This window comes from Aspergillus japonicus (genome assembly GCF_003184785.1).
Source record: "Aspergillus japonicus CBS 114.51 unplaced genomic scaffold BO86scaffold_18, whole genome shotgun sequence".
NCBI lineage: Eukaryota > Fungi > Ascomycota > Eurotiomycetes > Eurotiales > Aspergillaceae > Aspergillus > Aspergillus japonicus.
The window spans coordinates 222,173-245,118 of record NW_020291655.1 but is presented as its reverse complement, the minus strand read 5'-3'; the positions used below and the strand labels follow the sequence as shown (position 1 = coordinate 245,118).

At 52.3% G+C, this 22,946-nt stretch overlaps 10 protein-coding genes across 10 annotated transcripts; 4 read left to right on the top strand and 6 right to left on the bottom strand.

Annotated features, from left to right (window-relative positions):
* Positions 1-138: 138 nt before the first annotated feature.
* BO86DRAFT_447619 (TLD domain-containing protein) lies at positions 139-2,612 on the bottom strand. The gene is made up of 2 exons (XM_025676598.1): positions 2,183-2,612; positions 139-2,116 (listed from the first exon to the last, which is right to left on the bottom strand). Exons 1-2 carry the CDS (start codon positions 2,229-2,231, stop codon positions 264-266), a joined length of 1,902 nt encoding a protein of 633 aa, XP_025528618.1. The 5' UTR covers positions 2,232-2,612; the 3' UTR covers positions 139-263.
* A 224-nt stretch (positions 2,613-2,836) lies between these two features.
* BO86DRAFT_360535 (glycylpeptide N-tetradecanoyltransferase swoF) lies at positions 2,837-4,726 on the bottom strand. The gene is made up of 4 exons (XM_025669817.1): positions 4,613-4,726; positions 4,101-4,549; positions 3,248-4,034; positions 2,837-3,189 (listed from the first exon to the last, which is right to left on the bottom strand). Exons 1-4 carry the CDS (start codon positions 4,664-4,666, stop codon positions 2,992-2,994), a joined length of 1,488 nt encoding a protein of 495 aa, XP_025528617.1. The 5' UTR covers positions 4,667-4,726; the 3' UTR covers positions 2,837-2,991.
* Positions 4,727-4,879: 153 nt separating this feature from the next.
* Positions 4,880-6,914, bottom strand: BO86DRAFT_409169 (tetrahydrofolate synthase). The gene is made up of 3 exons (XM_025674393.1): positions 6,744-6,914; positions 6,548-6,679; positions 4,880-6,477 (listed from the first exon to the last, which is right to left on the bottom strand). Exons 1-3 carry the CDS (start codon positions 6,834-6,836, stop codon positions 5,071-5,073), a joined length of 1,632 nt encoding a protein of 543 aa, XP_025528616.1. The 5' UTR covers positions 6,837-6,914; the 3' UTR covers positions 4,880-5,070.
* Positions 6,915-7,064: 150 nt separating this feature from the next.
* Positions 7,065-9,802, bottom strand: BO86DRAFT_388558 (putative phosphoinositide phosphatase (Sac1)). The gene is made up of 3 exons (XM_025671887.1): positions 9,317-9,802; positions 7,528-9,263; positions 7,065-7,469 (listed from the first exon to the last, which is right to left on the bottom strand). The coding sequence occupies exons 1-3, from the start codon at positions 9,522-9,524 to the stop codon at positions 7,293-7,295; spliced, it is 2,121 nt and encodes a 706-aa protein (XP_025528615.1). The 5' UTR covers positions 9,525-9,802; the 3' UTR covers positions 7,065-7,292.
* Positions 9,803-10,228: 426 nt separating this feature from the next.
* Positions 10,229-11,748, bottom strand: BO86DRAFT_310924 (aldehyde dehydrogenase family protein; the record flags this gene model as incomplete). Its single annotated transcript, XM_025667890.1, has 4 exons — positions 10,229-11,248; positions 11,305-11,344; positions 11,376-11,413; positions 11,479-11,748. The coding sequence occupies 4 exons, from the start codon at positions 11,746-11,748 to the stop codon at positions 10,229-10,231; spliced, it is 1,368 nt and encodes a 455-aa protein (XP_025528614.1).
* Positions 11,749-12,173: 425 nt separating this feature from the next.
* Positions 12,174-13,313, top strand: BO86DRAFT_418274 (alcohol dehydrogenase; the record flags this gene model as incomplete). The annotated part of the gene is made up of 2 exons (XM_025675071.1): positions 12,174-12,206; positions 12,366-13,313. 2 exons carry the CDS (start codon positions 12,174-12,176, stop codon positions 13,311-13,313), a joined length of 981 nt encoding a protein of 326 aa, XP_025528613.1.
* Positions 13,314-13,443: 130 nt separating this feature from the next.
* On the top strand, positions 13,444-15,804 carry BO86DRAFT_428052 (FAD-binding oxidoreductase; the record flags this gene model as incomplete). Its single annotated transcript, XM_025675571.1, has 5 exons — positions 13,444-14,040; positions 14,119-14,300; positions 14,383-15,026; positions 15,123-15,444; positions 15,515-15,804. The coding sequence occupies exons 1-5, from the start codon at positions 13,805-13,807 to the stop codon at positions 15,802-15,804; spliced, it is 1,674 nt and encodes a 557-aa protein (XP_025528612.1). The 5' UTR covers positions 13,444-13,804.
* Positions 15,805-16,220: 416 nt separating this feature from the next.
* Positions 16,221-18,074, bottom strand: BO86DRAFT_447613 (putative protein kinase). Its single transcript, XM_025676597.1, has 4 exons — positions 17,422-18,074; positions 17,037-17,359; positions 16,690-16,985; positions 16,221-16,610 (listed from the first exon to the last, which is right to left on the bottom strand). Exons 1-4 carry the CDS (start codon positions 17,640-17,642, stop codon positions 16,350-16,352), a joined length of 1,101 nt encoding a protein of 366 aa, XP_025528611.1. The 5' UTR covers positions 17,643-18,074; the 3' UTR covers positions 16,221-16,349.
* A 607-nt stretch (positions 18,075-18,681) lies between these two features.
* Positions 18,682-19,604, top strand: BO86DRAFT_398731 (Rab family GTPase; the record flags this gene model as incomplete). Its single annotated transcript, XM_025673572.1, has 5 exons — positions 18,682-18,751; positions 18,830-18,849; positions 18,909-18,935; positions 18,996-19,187; positions 19,257-19,604. The coding sequence occupies 5 exons, from the start codon at positions 18,682-18,684 to the stop codon at positions 19,602-19,604; spliced, it is 657 nt and encodes a 218-aa protein (XP_025528610.1).
* Positions 19,605-20,542: 938 nt separating this feature from the next.
* Positions 20,543-22,866, top strand: BO86DRAFT_337095 (formation of crista junctions protein 1). Its single transcript, XM_025668936.1, has 4 exons — positions 20,543-20,743; positions 20,821-20,938; positions 20,998-22,610; positions 22,689-22,866. Exons 1-4 carry the CDS (start codon positions 20,630-20,632, stop codon positions 22,731-22,733), a joined length of 1,890 nt encoding a protein of 629 aa, XP_025528609.1. The 5' UTR covers positions 20,543-20,629; the 3' UTR covers positions 22,734-22,866.
* The last annotated feature ends 80 nt before the right edge of the window (positions 22,867-22,946 follow it).

Here is a 22,946-nt window from a genome sequence, read left to right as displayed (position 1 = left end):
CATTCATCAATGACTACGCGGGGCAGTGCGTCCGCTGTAAACAATCCCAACCTCCTAGTAGCATGTCCAATTGATTCTCGTTTCTGGTATCAACAAAGCAACAACAATCGTATCAACCCCCCCCCCCTCCCCCATATGCGCCAACAGATAAAGCTACGTGCAAATATGCTTGACCAAATCAAACTTGGGTCTGAGGAGACTTTCTCTACGCAAACATCATATACAATCTCGAACAACCGCGAACGTGTTACGATCGTCTCCAATCAGACCACACGTGCGCCGCCTCGTCGACTATCGTCCCCAATGATGCCGGCGGTCTCCAACAGCCAGCGAGCACTTTCGGCCGCCGAGTCACCCGCCCCGGCCTTGAGGTTGAGATTCCGCCGCCGCTCCGCCTCGCGCGCTTCGAAGGCCCACTTCGCCTGTTGGAGCTCGACGGCGCTTTTCCCGTCCTCGGAGATGCTGATGGTCGGGTCGGGGACAAGGCCCCAGATCTCCAGGTTATAGATGTCTATTTTCGTCTTGTATGTGGTTTCGGTCCCTGTGCTGGGCATTGGAGGAAGAAACGATCCGTCGTGACCGACAGGGGAAACGTAAAAGGTCGCTGTCTCGAGATTGGCATCAATGGTCAGACTGCCTGCCCCGAGGGGAGCGGGAGGCTTGTGGTTGCTGCGCGACGAGGGCGGAATACGACACCCGATAGATATTCCCGAGCTCGTAGAGAAATAGGCGGCGGGAGTGTCTGGCCTTTGTACAGACGGGGAAGAGTTTCCCTGCAGAAGCACGTGTTTTGGGGAGAGTTGGAAAAGACAAGGGAGGACGGAGTTGGAGAATGTGGAAGAAGTGGTACTCGATGACGGTGACTTCCACGGCTGTGGTAAATATGCGCCGAGAATTACCGGGCCGTTTGTCTCGGATACACCCTCAAGGAGGAGTAGGGTACCCGATGACCAGGTGAGGACGTTGTGCGAAAAGGATGTGAGTGATGACCCATGCGCGGCCGTCGAAAAGACAGGGTGCAAGCGCGTATGGCCGCGAAGAAAATTAAGGTCCTCGGATGTAGAGGGAAGGAAGAAGGAGAGGTGTGAGATGATGCTCGTGTTCAATATCACTGATTCAAAACTTCCCTCGAGCATAATCGAGGGCGAGGACTGCAACTCGTTCAACGCGGGTTTATCAGATTTAGACTCCGTCAAATGCGGCGTATCGCGCTTCTGGGAAAGGTCCAAGTTCTTGCTGAACAAGAAATGCTCAAACAATGGTGTCAAGGGGTCAAACAAGTACGGTAACGAGGAGGCCACGCTTTCTGCGAAAGACTTGTACCTGATCCCTCCCGATGATTCCTGTTGAAAGGCTGCCATAATGCTGTCTGTTTGTTTTCGGATTGAATCCATACGAGTCCCGCTCAGATTCGAGGTGTAGACTGCTGCAGACTCGGCGGTCTTTAGATCAGATATCACAACTAGCAGCATAAGCAGGCGACGAAACGTATTGTCGGAGATTCGAGCTTCATAGACCGCTCTCTCTACGCGAGAATCATGTTTGAAGACCTCGATCGCGTCGAGCGATTCCAAGGCAGCCAGAGCCAAGTCATCATCCTCTTCATCCTCGTACCCGTCGTTGGCAGGAGCATCTATGGCGAAACCGGGAGCATGGGACTTCGACGCAGTCTTCCCCGGTGCGTCGTCCCCGTGGGACACATCGCTATTTGCCGACTTTTCCTCATCTCTTCTCCCAACATCTGCTAAGCTCCCAAACAGTAGCCTGATGCGGTCTCTGCGTGCCTTTCTGAGCACCTTCCCATATCTTTCCGTGAGCAAAACAACGACCTTCACCATAGCATCGAATGTGAGTACACTCGGCGCCAGCGTGTTCTGAAACGGAAAAGCGCCCAGGTACGAAACCATGCGGAAGATCACCGGACCCGCGTCGAGGGGGCATTGGGAGTCGCTGCTATCCGGAACTCCAAGGAAGTCGGAGAGTATCTTCTCATTCCAATACTTAACCCCGCCTTGTTCAATTGCGCGGCTGTAGAAGTTGTCTTTGAAGTGGGTGAGCTCCAAAGGGGTGAAGCATTTAGTGGCGAAGCGCTCGGCAAGCACATAGCTCAGCTCCTCTGGGGAATATTAGATTCATTTGTCGTCTGGTAAAGGTGGGCAGGGAAATATAGTTTACTACTGACCTGGAGATGACTTATGACCCGCAGACTCAGTGGACTGGTATACACCCATCTTGAAGAGTAATAACGCAGAGGTTATTGGTTCTTCTTCGTCTTTGAGAGATGCACAAAAGAAGAAGGGCTGTCATGTGTCAGAAATGTACCAGGGTTGTAGGAGTAGGCAAGATAATTAAGAGACAGCTGTCGCATTAGCATTGATAGTATGAGTTCGGGACACTCCGCAGTGATGACGACGTGAACCCACCGCGATGAGTTGGGGTGACGAACGCTATCATCTGCGGGACTAAGAACGGGGAAGTAGAGAATGAATCAAATACTAGGGTGTAGAAGAAAGACTTTAATTGTCTGTGAGATGCTATGCCATGAGCAAGGACATGATCAAGTGTGGTGTTGATGATGATGAAAGGGAGAGGGGAGGGGAGAGGTACGGAGTACCGTTGATGGGGAATGTTCCAAGGTTAATTAAGGATGTTTCCGCATGCGGGCTAAAGCAGTAACTTGAAATGACTTGGAAGGGCCTCGGCCCCTCAGCCCGGGGCCAGCAGGGGTTCTTACCATTTTGGGTTAACCACTCCCCGTGCTGTACACTGAATACTGTGTATGTGCAGTACAGTACTTGACATGGATATGTTACTTCAAGAATCAAGCTTGTACTTCCTCTAGAGTATATATCTCAATTTGGGCTAATAGTATTCACATTCGTCGTGTCACAAGTGGCTTTGACTTTTGACTAGCCGCCTCTCCGACCACAGAACACCCATGGATTTGGTACTGTACTTCGAAACGAACAGATCATGTGAGAGTGCCGGACTCTACAGCATGACAACACCGACACCTCCCATTTTCTTTTCATCCGGCAGGTTCTTGTCATTGACACCACCGGGGATGGGCGCCGTCCGGTAATTATAGAGGTAGTAGTGAAGCTGGCCGTCGCCCGCGCCGAACTTGAGCTGCTCCAGGAAGAGAGGGTTGTCGTGGAGGGTAAGAGCATTGAACACATCAAAACGAGCCTGTCGTAGAGAATATTAGTCTTGGAAAGGATCTCGTGCGAGCAGCAATTCGACATACCTTCTTCGCCAGGATCAGAGCATCATTCATCAACATCAGAAGTCGTTCCTTGAGCGCCTTCATATCACCGGTGAAAGCCGTCTCGGTGGCATAATAGTAAAGGTACGCTACGCGCAAGCAATCATGCTTGGGGTGCTGGATGATGGTGGATTCAAGGTTGTAGAAGGAGAAGAAGTCGGTGATCTTGTGGGTTTCCGGGTCCTCCACCACGTACGACCAAACCACCTGTTCCCGGTCGGCCTCCCCTCCTTTGTGCACGAGCCAGTGTTCGATCTCCTCGCGGGAGAAGGCCTGGTTCAAGTCAAACCGCTTCAAATAGCGTTCCAGGAGCTCGTGGACAGCATCAATATCCTTGACTTCCATAGGGCGGAGATTAGGGGTAGATGTGGCACTCGGAAGGTGGTTCTTGCTAATCTGTCGGGCCTTGGTGGAGCCCTTTGGCAGATGCGAGAAACCGACCTCATACAGCTTGAGCCAGTCCAAAGGACGGTGGTAGTACCGACATGAGCTGACGGGAGTCGGCAGGACCACGCCCGCGGTATAAATGGCCTGGAAGATCCCCTCGAGGTAACAACGGCGAGTGATCTCCTTGATGAGGACCGGGGCAAGACGCTTGGATCGGAGCTTCTTGTGAATGCAGAGGAAGTTGATCTCGGTGACCTTGATCTTCTGCTCGCGAACACGCAACTCTGTGGGGATACCGGAGATAGCGGCGACAAGCTTCCGCGACTTGGTAGCGCGAACTCCGACGTGCCATTCCTTCTTCCAGCCCGGTGCCATCAGCGCCCTGGATAGAATATATTGTCAGCCCCCGCATCAAAACACCCAATCGTGGCCTGGGCGGTGCACGAACCAGTGTAGGAATGATTTCGAGTATCTGAAGCGGAACATAGCGTTGTCGTCCTCAACATAGTGGTAGGTGAGCAGATCCCACAGCTCCTGGAGCTCTTCCTCCTTCGTGAGGTCCAGTGTCGCCCACTCGAAGCCTTCGATGAGCGGATCGGGAGACTTCGACACTTTCTCGGGATCGATCATCTTAATCGGCCCACCGACATCGTTGGCAGCGGCAGCGGCCTCATCGAAACGAGGCACAGGCTGGGTCTGCCAGAACTTGTACGAGGCCATATCTTTTTGGTTCTTGCCTCCAACAGCCAGACCAGTCAAGAGCTCGGAGATATCCATCTTGCGCAGGGCCTCCGCGGCCTTATCCTTGTCGAGTCCGGCCAGCTCGTTCTTCAGGGCGGGGTTATTCTCTAGCAGCGCCTCGACCGCTTTGGGGGTCAACTTCTGTTTCGCCGCATCCTGAAGACAATCCGCGTGAGTTCTTGAGACGGCAGATTAGCTAGGATCAAGAAGAGAACTGACCTCGTTATTGGACGCCTGGGCGGCTTTGCCCTTCTTATCCTTGGAGTCCGACATGGCAGCTGGCGCGGTTGAAACACGTGGAAGTTCGATGGTCGGAGACCGCGAACAGACAAGAAGGGGTGGGCGCGGGAAGGTTTTCTAAGCCCGCCCCACGTTCAACCAACAAAGTACTGTATGTAGCCGTCCGTCCCTTGCGCTTGCGGGGTGCATATCTACAGGTACGTCCATCGGTATCTACTCAATATATGACTTGGTCGCGGTGGATCCCAATCAATTATTCCCGAATATATGTGGGAATCTAAGCTTTCTTGTTGAATTGTAACTAAACAACGCCTCCTGAATCTATCATCATATAAAAATCATCAAACAATAGAGCATAAACAAGGCATAATTGCTTTGTCCGGGTATCACCAATTTTGTTGTTGAAACCTCATGGTGAGGCAGGCATAATGCAAGTCTTACTGGGGAGCAGGCTTCGTCTCAATCACATCCAAGAAGCCACCAACCAGGTGCAAGCTACCAGTAACGAATGTCATCACGGGGGCTTCATCCTGGCCTACCAGGTCCTTTTCTTGCAGAGCGAGCTCCCGAGTGAAGTCGACCGCCTCCTCAATGGTGCTATACACCTTGACTTCAGTGCGAGGGTCAATAGACCGCCATGTGTCGGCGAGACTGTTCTGGACATGCAGTTTCTCCACATCCGTCGCATTGGTGTTCATGCTAACAAGATCGGGTCGATAACCTGCAGCCTTGTAGGTGACGTTGGTGCAGAAGATCGCGTGGGTAAAGGGTTGCTCCGAGCCCAACGCCGCAGCCAAAGTCTCGTAAAGAGCCTGGGCCAGGGCATTGCTATCACGGGTCTGTTGGTTGAAGATCAAGACCCGCTGCTTCTTTTGCGCAACTGCGGCAGATGAAGAGTTTGCCTGGATCTGTGATGCAAACCACTGGCCAGCCAATCGGATACTTTCAAGCGTGTGGCCGCCGTCGATGTACCAGGTAATGTGCTTCTCACTGCGCGTCTCACAACGACCGCCTAGACGGGCCTCTTCCAAACCCTTGCGGAATCTTGCTGGTAGGGGTTCCTGCAGGATGTTCGACGGCACCTCCCCAATGCCGACAGTCCGCAGGAATTCGGCCGCTGTTGCCACCGCCACTGCCGCGTTGGTATATTGGAAGTCCCCGGCTAATCCGAGCTTCACGCCCCCATCCGTCTTGAGCTCGGGGTGGCCCCTCACGATTTCCAGCGAGGTTCCCTTCTCGGCAGCACGTTCGAACAGGACTTTCTCGGCAGACGGAGGCTGAGGTGCGCTGAATGCTTTGGTGCCAGATTTGATGATGCCACCCTTATGCCATGCGATCTCCTCAACAGTGTTTCCTAACATAGCAACGTGGTCAATGCCCAGGCTGGTGATGGCAGTCGCAGCTGGCTTTGGAATGACGTTGGTGCAGTCGTACTCTCCGCCGATCCCGCATTCGATAACCGCAGCATCGACTCCTTCACGGATGTAAGTGTGGAACGCCATCAATGTTAAGTACCGGAAGTATTGAGGCTTCGTTCTGAGATTCGTGGGATCTTCGCCGGCTACTCGAGCAGCATCGTCCAGACGATCCCACACTTCGAAGAAGTATTTGGCGAACTTCTCCTCCGAGAGCGGTGCATTGTCGATTTGGATACGCTCTCTGGCAAAGCGCAAGTGAGGCGAGGTGTAGAGCCCGACCTTGTTGAGGGATCGCGAGGTTGATTCCGAGGGAGATAGCTGCGAGGCAGTGTACTGCAACAGGATCGAAGCGATAAAAGCCGAAGTGGAGCCTTTACCCTTCGTGCCGGCGACATGAACAGGATTAATACGGCTTAGATCCGAGGGCTATGGACCAAACATGGAACGAGAGTCAACACTGGAGCCATGACAGCATAATGCGGGGGAGCACGCGGACCTGATATCCGATACGACGAAGCCACTCAACAGTTTCTGGAATGGACAACAGGTTCATGTCTTTCCGTGACTTGCGTAACTCTTCCACAACCGCAAAATTGGTTTGCAGTGAGTTTAGAGCTGCAATCGCAGCCTGCACCACATCGTTAGATTTGACGCCCAGTGGCTTGCGGACAAATGCCTGCGGGGAAACCTGCCTCATAATTGCGAGACATGATGGTGGAATTGGATGATATATGGCGAGTAAAATGAAACTGGAAGAGGGTAGAAAATTTGCGAAAGCCCCTCATCAGGGTCAAGTCAGTCACTGCTCACGTGAAAGAAGGCTGTTGCGCATCGACTAATTGAAAGACTTATTTTTAACGCCGTACTTGCCTACACGCAGCCGGAGTAGTGTCATCAAGCGCCGGTAGGTCCGAGTTCGGGCTCCCGATAAGGTCACGTGAACACGATCGACATCTCAAATCATTATCTACGAAACAACCTATACCTTATTTCATTACATGTGGGAAGTCCGATGGGGACTTTGTACTTGACAATTAAATGTTGCTAGTAAGGATTCTAGTTTGGCAGACACAACGGGTGACGAGAAGGTGTTATTGAAACATGGAAAAGTGTAAGCAGTGTGTGGATGTAGAGAGATAAAAGACGTGTGTGGGTAGATATACACCAAAGGGAAGCGGACAAGTAAATATTCTATAAGATGTAGTGCAAGAAGTCATGCAATAAGAAGCTTGTCAATGAAACTACTCGATCCTGGTTTTGCCTTCCTCCAGGAAAACCAGTCTTGCGTTGCTATAGCCTCGCTGGTGTCTTCTGACAGGAAGCCACTGGCCGATGATCGGATCCGTCCGAGCCTTGATAAGCGCATCTTGATACCCCTCAGAGCCAGCTGCGGGTGTGTTCAATTTCGGCCAATTAACCTGGAGCGCTTGCGTTAGTACCCAAAACCACGTTGGAAGGTGTGGCACCGAAACTTACATAAAGCATCCCATGGGCAAGTATAAATCGGGCACACCAGGCGCTGACAACAAGCCAGAAGATAACAAACAAGCGCAGTGGCCACACAGTGGAGTCTGGTAGGCGTCTTGTGAAGGTTGAGACCATGATCATAAAAACTCCAGCAGCAAATATGTATGGGATTGATTGGATGATGAGCGGTCGGCGATCGAGAAAGAGCTGAAGGCTACCCAATGTAGAGTCAGGAGGGAGATAGGCACCCAGGAACACATCAAAGCCATCTTGTCGGGGACCATCCAAGAAGTTGTTTCGCACATAGCGTGTAATAGAATTGTTAAGATCCTGCAACATGCCTGCGCGAGTACGCTCTCCTGTGCGAGTGAAATCGGTTTTGAGTGCGCCCGTGCCAGAGTAGGATTTTGAGACTACATCCGCGTTGTCGGCCCAGATATTGCGGAAGAGGTTTTCGAACTCACGGTCGTCGTTTGCAGCCTCTCCTGGGCGTAGAACTCCAGCATCGATGAGCTGACGCGTAATAGCCCAACGTCCCAGCATACTCTGCACCACGTTTGTGCGGTCAAGACAGTCCATGCAATTTGTCCGGACGACGCTGGCTTGCGAGGATCGAATGTCCAACTGTCCACCAGGGACACCAGGGTCTTCCACTCCCCGGAAATAGCCACCCCTATTGAGTCCGTCCATCAGCCGATCCAGCAACAGCTCTGCACGATGCCACTTGAGTCCCTTAGTCTCATTGTGAAAGTCAAAGTAGATATAATGCAATCTATCCATCTCGTTTTGTCTGAGACCGGGCTCAACAGCGTGTAGCTTTTCCGATGTTGCGTCATCTGCCTCGGTGTGTTCGGTGGAGGACGACACTAACATACGGACCAACTGCTCGTAAGCATTCTTGACTCGTTCTTCCCGACCTTTGTGATTCACCAGGTTAACCAAGTAGTTTTCGCCATATAGTCGGATTTGCTCGGAAAAGTGCTTGCGGGCAGCGTCAACAGCAGTCTCCACTCCGCGGACTTGAAGCTTCGGTGTATACTTGAGATTGTTGACTTCGGCCCAATACACAGGAACACTGCCTCTAGTTTGCACAAACGCCATAACCTGGAGATCTTGGCCAGAGCCACCTAACTTGTCCTTCGCTAGAGACTGGCCTCCAGCGAAACCAGAAAGGCCACCCGTTGCGTCATTCAGAATGACAATCTGTTCGGTCTCGTTGTAATTCGAGACATGACCTTGGTCATCAATGCCACGTGAGAAGTATCTTGTGCCTCCACGATACCTGGATCTCCGCGTAACAAGGGCAAATGTGAACGCCGTTGACTTGACCTTTGCCGGGGTTATCCGTAGCATCCCAAACATGACGGGGAGGATATACGGATCAACACCTGGCTGTGGGCCGAGTCGCACACCAGTCGTGTCATGTTCTCCCAGGCTGAAGTCGATTAAGTCAGATTGTATGAAGCGGTTCCAGAAGAAGCGGTCATCCGCTCGCTTCCACATAGGAAGGCTAAGATCACTTTGTGATTGACGCTGAAAGCTGTTGGTGATGTCCAGGGCGTAGGAGAAGTACATGGGTCCAGTACGAAGGTGTTCCTTCAACAGTGCCAGATATGTATCTTCGTCGGAATCATGCAGAGGGCGCTCGCGCAGGGGGAGGAACTCGGTCGCCGCAACTTTGTACACCATGTGGCCACGTAGCCTACCCATGGGCTGAGCCTTGGTGATGACGATGATGTATTTGTCTAGCACAATCAGTAACAAGCTCCCGAAAATCATAGCGCGACAGTGAGCATACCTAGTTTCAACTTGATAATGCCCAGTATACCAGCGATACTAGAAATACGCTTCGCACCGGAAAGGGTGCCATTTGTGAGACGCAAGTCACCGGTTGGACGCTCGACGACAAGAGTAGGGGCATTAGGTGACGAGGGAGAAGTGAAGGCATAATGAGAGGACGAAGCGTGGAGATTGATGTCGCGAAACGGTAAAACGGAGGCCGCCATGACTTTCGAGTTTTACCCCGTAAGGGAGTAGTTGTCTGGAAGTGGGAAGCGATCAAAGAAAGCAAGAAAGAGTGGAATCTGAAGTGAACCTTAGCGCATAGCGCAGAAGATATGATATCTTGAAAAGAACCGTAGTTAAGGAAAGGAAGACTCAAAAGTCAAGGCAGGAAGGTAGTAATCTCGAAAGTGGGAGGAGGAGGCGGGAGGAGAAGGTGATTGAATGTGATGATGACGACCTCCGAGAAAAGGGTGTACTGTACGTACGACTTGGTCCGACAGGCCAACAACTGCGGGAAATCAAGTCACTTTACCTTTTCTGCTTTAAGTCTAGACTAATTCTGGGGCGGCGCTTTCTACTTACTAAGCAGCTGGGGCGTACGGTAACAACGTAATTAGTAGTAGTAAACTGGTGCCTGCCTGTACTGTACCTATTTTTAACACGAAGATAAAGCTTTCATGTGATTATTCTTCAGGTACACTGTAAGATGATTTATTTTGATAGGGTTTTATTAGCATTTAACTACAATCTTTCTTTTTCTGTTTCCTAGTCGTTGTACTAATCGAATGACCACTGGGCGGATATGGCGCCCTCAATTTGGGGTTTCAAGATCCGCATGTTTTCAGCGGCGTTTGCGCCGTGGCGTCAGTGAGTGATTGATGATTTTTCGACTCCACTTGTAAAACTGTAGGGTTTGAGTATGGCATTAGGACAGCAGACCCTGACGTCCCCATTCACCTCCAATTCCACTTTGTTTCCAACCCGAAAAGTATCCATGGGGGTGGGGGTTTGCGAAACTATTGAGCCATACCGTTCCGACCTCCAGCTGGCGTGCAATGCGCTCCGCCGTCGCCACATCGAGCGCCCAGACACAGGCACCCAACCCGCTCTCGGTGGCATTCACGCGGCGGATGAGCTCGGCCTCGTCGGACCACTCAAGAATGGGGATAACGGGCCCAAATTGTTCTTCCTGGACGATGCGGGCATTGTCGGGCGGACGATCCACCACGGTTGGGGAGATGTACAACCCCGGCAGCGGTTTCCCGTCGCGCTCGGGGCCGCCCACAGAGAAGGTGTGAACTTGTTTGGCGCTATCAGCGAGGAAGTCTTGAACAATCTGGTACTGCATGCGGTTCTGCAGCGGGCTGAATAGCGGGGAGTGCTCGGCCGCGCGGTCGATGACGATCTTCTGAACTGCAGCGATGAAGGCGGAGCGGAACTGCGGCAGGACGTCGCGGTGGACGTAGACTCGCTTGGTGGCCACACACATCTGACCCGCATGGAAGAAGCACCCTTGGGCCACTCGGGCGGCCACCTCGTTCACATCGATGTCAGCGCAGACGATGCTGGCATCGTTGCCCCCGAGCTCCAGCGTCACGCGCTTGAGCGACCGCCCCGCGCTTTCTGCTATACGGCGGCCCGTGGCGGTGGATCCGGTGAAACTGATTTTGTCGATGTCCGGATGGGTGGTCATGCGCGCCCCGACCTCGTTGCTCTCATTCAGCGCCTGGAGTACTCGGATATCTAGTGTATATTCAACAAATTTCAGAGTCGCGTACGGGGTCATCGGGGAGGGCTTTACGATCACACAGTTGCCCATAACCAAGGCCGCTAAACCCTTGCCCACCTCCAACACCAGCGGGAAGTTCCACGGGCATATGGCGCCGACCACCCCCAGCGGAGGATACGTGAAGACGATTCGGACGGATTCATCCTCATACTCGACCTTATCGGGTCATGACTGGGCGGCTTGAATCCTCAATTGATTAGTCTTGCTCTGACAGAGAGGGAAAGAGAGAAAGAGAAGTAGAGTCTTTGTTTTCTTCTTGTTCTAACCATTAAACCGGAGGAACCGCAAGGCATCGTCAATCTCAATTTTCGCCAGGACATCCTGCAACGTCGGTCTCTATTAGTCAGCCCCTTACACAACATGGGCTAAAGGGGGAATGTGCATACCGATCTGCCTGACTCCTTGGCAAGGATAGGACGGAGCTCGTCTTGTCGAGTCTCCAGCTCGTCTGCCATCCGGTGCAGACATTGCTGTCGATCTTCCAGAGGCCGGGCTTTCCAGATGGGGAATGCCTCACGGGCTGCCTGTACCGCCTCGTCCAAGTCGTTTTCAGTGGCCATTGGGACCGGCCAAAGCTCGGTGAGGGTTCGAGGGTCAGTGACCGTCACTGTGTCTCCCCCATGTCGTTGTTCCGAGCGGATGATGTTAGAGAACATTGTAACCTTTTCGATGGTAGCGCACACCGTTCTACTGCAGAAGACTGGGGTGTTCTATGCCTATATCGAAAGAGATTCGAGAGACTTAAGCGGAAGAAGCCCAAAACAGGAAGGGAAAGAAGAAGAAGAAGAAGAAGAGACCTGAAAGCATAGCGCTGAAGATAGCATGAAATGATGGATTTTCATAGATGGACTAGCGGCGGGATATCCCCACCAGCGGGGCGGGAGCCATGCGGGAAAATCACACCCCCGCCTTGTCTTTATGGCTTGTTCGGTGGGGCGGAGGTGGGAAAATGCCTCTCCACTACCCAGCCTCGGAACAATATTAATGTGAACCTCACACGTATTCCAGCTGGAAGGCTCAGATATCTTCCAATGCGATCATTGCTCCCAGCTCTCGGCATCAAGCCATACGTGAAACCACAATGGCGGAGCAGCCGGTAGCGATTCTCAAAAATGTAAGTAAACAGCCTATTGTCTCATAGTCCCTTTCTCAGGGGCGTTGGTCGAACACTACTGGCTATACTTGAACAGCAAGGAGTTGATTTCACCTTTTGCAATCACGACTGCAACGATTCCAACCATCCAGCCTCGAGAAATCCTTGTTTGTCTGGAAGTCATGGGTTTCTGGCGGTACCGATCTCTCGCTCGCCCGCGGGCATCTCGGCCCTTGTAACACTATTCTGGGCCATGAGGGATTTGGCCGAATCGTGGCCGTAGGCGCTATGTGTGAAGCCAAAGCCGCGGTGGTAGGCCAACGAGTTGGAATCGGCTGGATCCGCGATGCCTGTGGCGCATGTCCCAATTGCATGAGTGCGGGGGCGGGCGAAACCAGATGCACCACCCAGGTCTTCAGTGGTCGAGATATGGCCGGCACGCTAGCCCGATATGCGGTCGTCCCGGAACGGCACCTGGTGCCTCTGCCTGAAGAGGGTACCAGCGAGCTGTTGGCCCCGATCATGTGCGCCGGGGTGACAGCTTACAAGGCCCTCAAGGTAGCCAACGTTACTCCTGGGTCGTGGATCGGTGTGTCCGGGGCGGCAGGCGGCGTGGGCTCCCTGGCAGTGCAATATGCCAAGGCCATGGGGTATCGGACGGTGGCCATTGACGGCGGGGGCCCTCAACGAAGAGCCATCTGTCTGGTGGCGGGGGCAGATGTCTATCTTGACTATGAGGAGGCCGAGCCAGATCTCCGAACCAATCTCCTTCGTGCTACGGGTGGTGATCTCTGCGCTGCTGTACTTGTCTGTGCCGGAGCTGCTGCCGCGTATGAGGATGCCCTGCCGTGCTTAGCCTATTTTAGGGTCCTGGTCGCCGTGGGGATCCCCCCACCAACGTCGAAAGTCTCCTTTCACCCCCTTACTCTGATTGACTATGGTATTCGATTCGTCGGCAGCATCACCGGGAATCGCATAGATGTCCTTGAGGCGGTCCAATTTGTCATCCGCGGTCTGGTAAAGCCGCCAATTGTCCTTATTGACTTGATCGACCTCAATCATTATGCGGGGCAGATCGATCAGCTAGATGGGAAATTAGTGGTACGCTTGGGGGATGTTTCTCAATGATGACAGCGAGGTGACTGATAATGATCTGTACTCGCTAGTCTCTCACAACCCACGCAAATCTCTAATTAAACAGAAATTACAACTATAAAATTCCCAACCATACATATATGCTAGTGATGTACCTTGGTACTGGCTCGGAACTTAATGCCCCCTCCGCTTTTCGCAGCCGTGGTGGCAGCGGGGAAATTCCCACCCCCGCTTCAAATCTCCGCTTCTGACCCGCCGGTATGCTGATCTTCAGCACTACGTTACGTACGCCATGAGTGTTTATTCTTTACGTCGGCTGATATGCTTGCTTGCACCATCATTCTTACTACCGGATTCTATCCCCAAAGATGCTTGCATCGCATATAAACTTACTGGCACCCCCGGTCATCCACTTTTTGAAGAAAAAGGAAAAGTGCCTCCCTCCATTAATCTAATCAGAGAAGTTCGTTCGGCCTGGATGAGCATCCAGCAATCGACGATTCCGCGGAAATTAGCGATACACAATGCTTGAACCATTAGCCCTTCCTCCCGGGCTGAGTGCCAAGGTATTTAATATCTTTTTGGACAAGGTAACCCGGCTCGTTGGTGCAGAGAACGTCGATGTAATCGCGACGGAGGAACAATTAGATCCGGGGTCATATATGAAGCCTCGGTATTCTGTTGACCCTCATCCCGTTCTTGCTCCTGATACCTTCCTTGCCTCAGCTACCGTCGCACCGCGACATGTTGCAGATGTTCAGTGAGTATTCCACCAGTTGTTTTTTACCCCCATCCCTCGAACCTACGAACAAGACGCAGACTGATTGTCTTTTATCAGAGCGATTTTACGCCTTGCCAATGCATTTCGAGTCCCACTGTGGCCAGTTTCAATCGGTCGAAACTCGGGATACGGGGGTGCTGCCCCTCGGGTTCGGGGATCTGTCGTCCTCAACATGGGGAAGAGCATGAATCGGATCCTGGAGGTCAATGTTGAAGGGGCCTACTGTATTGTGGAGCCAGGTAGGAGATTTGCATTCGCATACATTCTTCTCCCCCCGAACACTTCCCTCTCCTCCCAGACTTAACTCTCTCTGATATCTAGGTGTCACTTTCCATGACCTGCATAACTACCTCGTTCAGCACAACCTGCGTGAGAAAGTATGGATCGATGTCCCCGACCTCGGTGGCGGGTCGATCCTAGGCAACATGCTGGAGCGGGGAGTTGGATATACCCCGTACGGAGATCACTACATGATGCACTCGGGGATGGAGGTGGTAATGCCAACCGGGGAATTGGTGCGCACGGGCATGGGTGCCCTGCCACACCCCGAAAGCCGTGACGGTTCTGAGTCCAAGAAGCCCGAAACCCAGCCCTGGAATCCGACCGCCGCCCTGTTTCCCTACGGGTTTGGTCCCTATCTGGATGGCCTGTTCACGCAGTCTAACCTGGGAGTGGTCACCAAGATTGGGATGTGGCTCATGCCCAATCCCGGCGGGTACCAATCCTATCTGATCACCCTGCCCCGGGACCAGGATCTGCACCGCGCGGTCGATATCATCCGGCCCTTGCGCCTCACCATGACCCTCCAGAACGTGCCCACCATCCGCCACATCCTGCTTGATGCGGCCGTCCTGGCCCCTCGAACCGCGTATACTGACACTGACGGTCCACTGTCCGACAAGGCGCTGGATGTGATTGCTAAGAAACTGAGTCTGGGCCGGTGGAACTTTTACGGGGCGCTCTACGTAGGTCTTGCTTGCTCTCGAGCCCCCAACATACACCCGTCACTTCTTCGTTGACCAGGTCGTACTGAAACTAACCCACCGCAAAAATCTCCAAAGGGACCTGGACCAATCCGCCAGACTCTTTGGGCGGCCATCAAAGCGGCCTTCTCCGCGATCCCCGGAGCCAAATTCTATTTCCCGGAGGAGACCCCGGAGAACTCGGTGCTGCGCATCCGCCACTTAACGATGCAGGGAATTCCCACCTACGAGGAACTCAAGTGGGTGAATTGGGTACCTAATGGGGCCCATCTCTTTTTCTCCCCTATTGCTAAAGTGACCGGGGACGACGCTATGGCGCAATATATCCTGACCAAGCAGCGGTGTCAAGAGGTCGGCCTGGACTTTCTAGGTACCTTTACCGTTGGAATGCGAGAGATGCGTGAGTTTGCCCCTCATCCCCGCGCCTGTTCTTCTCTCCTACCCTGGAATCCCGATCTAACTGCCCCTAGACCATATTGTGTGCATTGTCTACGATAGAACCTCGCCGGTGGAGCGGAACAAGGCGCTCACTCTGATCAAGAGACTAATTGCCGACTGTGCGGAGCGCGGTTGGGGAGAGTACCGGACCCACCTGGCGGTCATGGACCAGGTGATGGGGACCTACAACTGGAACAATGGCAGTCTGTTGAAGGTCCACGAGGTTATCAAACAGGCGCTAGATCCGAAGGGGATCCTCGCCCCGGGCAAGTCAGGCGTGTGGCCGGCGCAATATATCACGGAACGGGAGGTGAAGTTGTGAGAAGAAATGGGTTCATTGATGGGCTGTACATTGTCGACTAGTAGCTGAGCTGCTAAGTATTCTGCTTATTTATTGTACATATAATTACTACTATGTACACTCGGCCTGATCGGAACTGTTATCAGAGTTCAAGAGACACCCAAGCCCTTCGCCAAATATAGCACAGCTTGCAACAACAATACTTCATTATATTCTTGGTAAGGGCCTCGGCAAGACTATGTAGGTATATCTAGCTTACCTTCTCCCTACTATAGATAGAGGTAAAAAGTACTCGGTATCTGGCATCTCTAAGAAGTATATTGAGCAGAGTACAGAAATCAGGACAGCAACACCCAGTGATTACACCGAAGATAGGCAAAAAAAAAAAAAAAAAAAGAGAGAGAGAGAGAGAGAGAGAGAGAGAGAGAGAAGAAAAGAAAAGCAGGTCAAGGCTGAGTGGCTCGCTCTCGTTTCCCTTATTCAAGTCCCTTCATCAACCACTCATCATACAAGAGCTCCAAGGCTGTCGGCCGGTCAGAGGGGTTCCATTGCAAAGCCCGTCGAATTCATCGTAGGAACCCATCCTTGTCCTCCCCCTTGATGTTGGCAGCTAAAGATTCGAATGTAATATCAGGAATCGGGGCTAATTCTTTCCAGGTGCCGGAGTCGTCCCAGAAAACAGAACTGAGATGGCTTCGTTCACGGAAGTCGTCAGGTGGTGGACATCCTAGGGGTGCTACCAGTTCTGCAAGGTGGGCACGATCATCAAATATACCCTCTGGATTTCTGCCGTTGATGATTGTAGAGGAGCTCACGATATCCCATGCCTTCAGCATACGGATTAGCATATTCTCAGTCCCCATAAATTAAAATTAGACGACTGCCTAATAAATGTAGTGTACCTACAACCATGGCGATATTCCAAATATCAACTTTATAATCCCACCTTGCTCTCAGAATCACTTCAGGCGCCCTGTGAGGATTCGGCATAATATCTTCGGTGTACTGTTTATTGCTAAGCCGAGCTTCACCAAAATCACTGAGAAGTGGTAGTCCGTCTCCAGGAGGGAAGCGGGCGGCCCTGTAGATCGTACGGTCTTGAAGCACCTTTCGTGCCGATGGGTTTCTTATCTCCTCTTCCTCAAAGTTCGAAAGCGCCTCTGGCTTTGGTGTGGGAAGAAGCAAGTTCTTGAGTTGGAGATCTATGCAACTCAGCCCCTCGATATCGTTCCAACCGGAAATCAAACACGTACCCGTGTGGATTACACCAGCGACAGAATGTAGGAAGTCCAACACCACCAGTAACTGTCGAATACAAATCTGCATATCCTCAAGAGTCATTACTTTGCCAGGAATCCATTCCAGCAGCTCACTCGCGCTTATCCCAAAAAGTTCGTGAACGAGACAGACATGTTGACCATGGGGACCCGTAATAATAAAATGATCGAATAATCTTCGAATGAATCTTTCACCGGGATTTTCGATCTCCACTGAGTTCAAACGATTATAGATCTTCAGTTCATCATCCCTGTTCTCGCCCGTCATGTATATTTTCAAAGCAACATAGCCGGAATTACTGTATCGCATTATCAACAACCCCCCGAAGAACAACAAGTCTAGTGAACTGGTTGTACTTACACCAAGTCACGACCAAACCATACAGTGGACGTGACTCCGTAGCCTAACCTAGCTAATACCTGATATCGATTGTTGATTACTTCCCCCTGTTGGATTGGATAATATTTTTGGGCTTGATGTGTAGGTAAAGTCTCTTCTTCAAGATGTACGGACGAGTCAAGTAACATAAATCCAGAAGATGGAAACTCCCGTGGCACGGATGTCCACTGAGAAGAGAACATCGCTAGTCGTTGAAGATAACTCCCAGGTCTTTTCGGGGCGAGAAGATATAACGAATATAACGGGTTAGAAGGGACAGAGCAGTGGTCGCTTTGAGGCTAGCCAATTCAGAGAAGCAAACTGGTTGCTTAGGCATCCTGGAGATCGGTACATTAGAACCTCGATTTTACATAACAGAAAGTGAACACAGTCAGTAAACACAGGTAAGATGCAGATGAAAGCGAAGGAGAAATGATACTGGTATTTATCCCCTCGGCTAGAAGAAACCCGGTGGTACTGTACACTACACACAGCCCCTAGCTGGAAGTTGGGAGGATTATTGGAGGATTACGTGGCATCGTGGAGGGCTCCCCGAGCACCCGGGACGTATTGCGGCACATAGTGAGATTGTAATGGCCAGTGGAAGAGACTGGAAGAGGATCCAATTTTTGCTGGATTAGATATTGTACAGTATGCCTTCCAATTTATACCTTGTATAGATTCCCCCTCACCTAACACTACCACCTGACATTCTGCCTCAAAAACCCGCCTTGTCGGCTCCGTGGCAGCCAGCTCCGCTTTTGGAGGTTCTGCCATGTCGTTCCGCTCACGAGTGGCAGTTTCCCATGTACCAGCTAGAATAGCAAGTAAGGAATAACAAGCATGGATGATTCATAATGTGCGAAAATAGTTTATTACATGACACATGGTAATAGTGAAGAGCCCTTATAAAAGTAGCAGCTCCCATATGGGGCGATTTGCAGAGAAATTGTTGTAAGTACTCCGTACCTAGTATACATCCCACCCGCACATCGGCCAGTCGGCTTAAGCCAGGTGTGGCTGAACCCCCTTCGTCATCTCAACCACCGCCGTCGACGGCAGGCCGCCATCAAACCTCCCCCAGCGTCCCGATCCCGCCTTTCCAGTATCTTCATCTCTTCTTGCACTCTTGAACTTTCCACTCCCGGTCTGCTTCTTCTGCCACGCTTCCACCGCCAGTTACGGTATCGCCTTTTTCCCTTTCTTCAGTCTCCAACAGTTGTTTTACCGACTCCGTTCATTATGGCCACCAGAGCCGCAGCAGGTGCCCGTCCCGGTGCCAGATTCGCTCAGTTCAAGCTGGTGTTGCTTGGTTAGCTTCCCCCTGACTACAGCCCCACTCAAATTCGTCGGAAAATGAAGACTGACTTGTGGTCTATGTTTGAAACAGGAGAAAGTGCCGTTGGAAAGGTGAATAAGTCGTTGAAGTCATTGTTCGGGCGGTCGCTGATGTTCTCATTACTTGGCAGAGTTCGCTAGTCCTGAGATTTGTTAAGGTTGGTTCACAGCCAGATGGCTTCTTCTTGACCCCCAGGGGCGGAGCTCATATGAGATAGGATCAATTCGATGATTACCGCGAGTCGACTATTGGCGCCGCCTTCCTCACACAGACAATCTCCCTGGACGAAAGCACGACGGTCAAGTTCGAAATATGGGACACCGCCGGTCAGGAGAGATACAAGTCCTTGGCCCCCATGTACTATCGGAATGCGAACTGCGCTGTTGTTGTGTACGACATTACTCAAGCGGTACGGCCTTTGAGTTCTCTCGGACCAGCATGATCGCGCGGAAATGCTAACGTGGATATGACCAAGCAGTCGTCGTTGGATAAGGCCAAGTCATGGGTGAAGGAACTACAGAGGCAAGCGAACGAAAACATCGTCATCGCTCTGGCAGGCAACAAGCTCGATCTTGTAACAGAGAACCCCGACAAGCGCGCGATCGCGACCGCTGATGCCGAAGCCTATGCACGTGAAGCCGGTCTGCTATTCTTCGAAACGTCGGCCAAGACGTCATCTAATGTGCGAGAATTGTTCACCGCTATTGCGAAAAAGCTGCCTCTCGATCAAGCAGGCCCACGGAACTTGCGCGCTGCCCCCCGTCCCGGTGTCGATTTGCGGCCAGAAGCCCCTGGTACTCAGGGCGCGGGCGCCTGCAACTGCTAGATATCGCCTTCAAATCTGCCTTTTCAATTCTAGCATTGTGATGCCTCTCTCTATCCATGGGTGTTTTAGCTTTCGTTGGTTTGTTTGTCTAGATGCGAAAGACGTGCTTCTCTTGCCTGAGCTTGAACTTTAATTCCGGTGCAAACCCTGACGACTTCAATCGGCAGCTGAGCATGGCCGCTATATGTTCCCGAAGAAATGGTCATCTGGCATCCCTAGCCGAATTTTGGGTGACCTGGTTTGGCACGGAACAACAACCGGTTTCTCGTTGTGGCCCCCTAATCCGAGAAGCTATTCTACAGTTCTGTCGCCCACTTCTCAAGGCTTCTGAGCCCATCTTCTCGAGGGCTATCCATGCCACTTGTGACACCCAAATCTGGCCATGTACACGGGTACAGTTGGCTCTGGTGAAGTCCCCTCCATGCTGCAGGAGATAGCTTAGGATAATCGGTGTTCTGATCTGTTCCCTCTGTGTTTTCCTATTGCTGGCGTCTGTATCCTTTGTTATGGGTTGAGCTGTTCTTCTTCTTCTCGTTTTTCTTTTTTTTTACCCTCAGAGTTTCTCAGTATGCTATGCCTATATAATACTTCAATAATCTTCCTTGCTCTTGGGATGACGTATTTGATCTTGAATTGCGCACATGTGGCTCTCTTCACCGGCGCACTGAGAGGTCGAACAAGAACCGTTCACAATAGCTGTACCTTGATCATATTTCTCTAGATTATGGTAGACTCATTCAGCGGATATGAAACAGATGTAGTATTCGAGTGAAGCTGCTTTCACCAATGGATGATGGACTATGCCTATACACTGCAGTCGTAATGTCGTAACAGGAGAAGCGGGCGGGCGGTGCGACCAAGGCCGAGCTGACTGAGCCACTATTTGGCGGTGCAGGATCGGAGCGGATCGTAAAAGCACCTACTAATCCCAGTTCCAGTTCCGGTCCGCGTTTTCACCTTCGTCAACATCAACCCCTCAACTTCTCTCGCTCCCAGCGCTTTCCTCCACAGTAGTGCGGCCCACGATGCTGCGCTCTTCTGTTGCCACGGGACGCCAGGTGCTACTGTCCTCCGCTCGCCAAAGGACGGCCGCGCAATGGCTGTCCAGAGCTGGAGCAAGCAGCCGGTTCTCGAATCAGGTACGGTGACGGCATCCTCGGTCTTGCGGACTCATTCATGGCAAATTGATCACTAATGTGTCCTTCACGCTCGCCAGAGATTCTTTGCCGATGCTAGACCTCCCACCACCGGTGCCCCCACTCCTGTCACCCCGTCCTCCGCGTCGCCTGTGCCCCCGGAGGTTGTCATTCCTAAGCCGGAGCCGACCGAGCAGGGTACTGTTGCCATCGTCACTCGAACACACAGCAAGAACTGCAAACTGATCCGATCACAGGCTCCGAGGTCCCTCCCGTCGTGCCCACCCCAGCTTCCAAGAAGGGTGGCCGTTTCCGCCGATTCCTTCTCTACCTGCTTCTGACTTCGGGCTTCGCTTACGGTGGTGGCATCTTCTTGGCTCTCAAATTCGACAACTTCCATGACTTCTTCACCGAATATATCCCCTACGGTGAAGAGAGCGTCCTATACTTTGAAGAACGAGACTTCTACCGCCGATTCCCCAACACCCTGAAGAGCCAGGTCCGCTTCCCTACTCGTAGGGATGAGAGCAACCAGATCACGATCCCCAGCAAGAGCGGATTGACCTCGAAGGTTGCCGAGGAGGAATCAGCTGGAGCTGATATCTCGCAGAAGGGCCCCCACATGAGCACCGTTCAGAAGGACAAGGGCAGCGAAGCGCAAGCCAAGCCTGCCGCTGCCAAGCCCGAGGAGAAGACCGCCGCGGTCGAGAAGGCCAAGGAGACGAAGGCTGCTAAGGAAGAGGCACCTAAGCCGGTCGAGAAGGAGGAACCCAGACAACCTGCTTTGCCCGCAGTGACCCCTCTCGAGTTCGCCAAGGTCAACGAAGGCGATGAGGCTATCGTCCAGGAACTGGTGAAGACTTTCAATGATATCATCACCGTGATCAGTGCCGACGAGAGTGCCCCGAAGTTCTCCAAGCCCGTTGAGAAGGCCAAGGAGGAGCTCCAGAAGATTGGCGATAAGATTATCGCTGTCCGGGAAGAGGCGCGCCGTGCTGCTCAGGAGGAGATCAACCAGGCCCACGCTACCTTCGACGAATCCGCGCGCGAGCTCATCCGTCGGTTTGAGGAAGCTCGTGCCACCGACGCCGCTCAGTATCGCGAAGAATTCGAGGCCGAGCGTGAGAAGCTTGCTCGCGCTTACCAGGAGAAGATCCGCACAGAGTTGCAGAGAGCCCAGGAGCTGGCTGAACAGCGTCTTAAGAACGAGCTGGTCGAGCAAGCCATTGAGCTTAACCGCAAGTACCTCCATGAGGTGAAGGATCTGGTGGAGCGTGAGCGCGAAGGCCGCCTCAGCAAGCTCAATGAATTGACTGCCAATGTCAGCGAGCTGGAGCAGCTTACCACCGGCTGGAGAGAGGTCATTGACACCAACCTCAAGACCCAGCAATTGCAAGTTGCTGTCGATGCTGTCCGCTCGGTCCTTGAGCGCTCTGTGGTTCCTCGCCCGTTCGTGCGCGAGCTTGTTGCCGTGAAGGAGTTGGCTGCTGAGGACCCCGTTGTTGATGCGGCTATCGCCTCGATCAACCCCACCGCCTACCAGCGTGGTATTCCCTCCACATCTCAGATCATCGAGCGCTTCCGTCGGGTAGCCGATGAGGTCCGTAAGGCAAGCCTCTTGCCTGAGGATGCGGGTATTGCCAGCCATGCTGCCAGCTTCGTTCTGAGCAAGGTAATGTTCAAGAAGGATGCTGTTGCTGGCAGCAATGATGTTGAAAGTGTTCTCTGCCGGACCGAGAGCCTTCTGGAAGAGGGCAACCTTGATGGCGCCGCTCGTGAGATGAACAGTCTCAAGGGCTGGGCCAAGATTCTGAGCAAGGATTGGCTGGGTGAAGTGCGCCGAGTGTTGGAAGTGAAGCAAGCCCTAGAGGTAAGACTAATCCTGATGCAGTAGCTATGACACGTTGTTCCCTTTCGAAGTTCAAGCTAACACACCTTATTCTTACAGGTCATCGAGACTGAAGCGCGTCTACAGTGCCTGAGGGTGGAGTAAACCAATACCCTCAGCGTTTGTTTAGTTTTCTTGTATCTCATGCCTCCTCTTCCTCCTCCTACAGGAATTGTACCTCTAGTTCCCACATGCGTTGTTAGACCCAATGCTAGATGTTTCCTTTGTATGTCAGAACGGTGAGACTGTACAGTATTGTAGTTCCACGATTTAAATGATTACAACGTCATTCAGTATTGTTGACTTATCGTCCGCCGG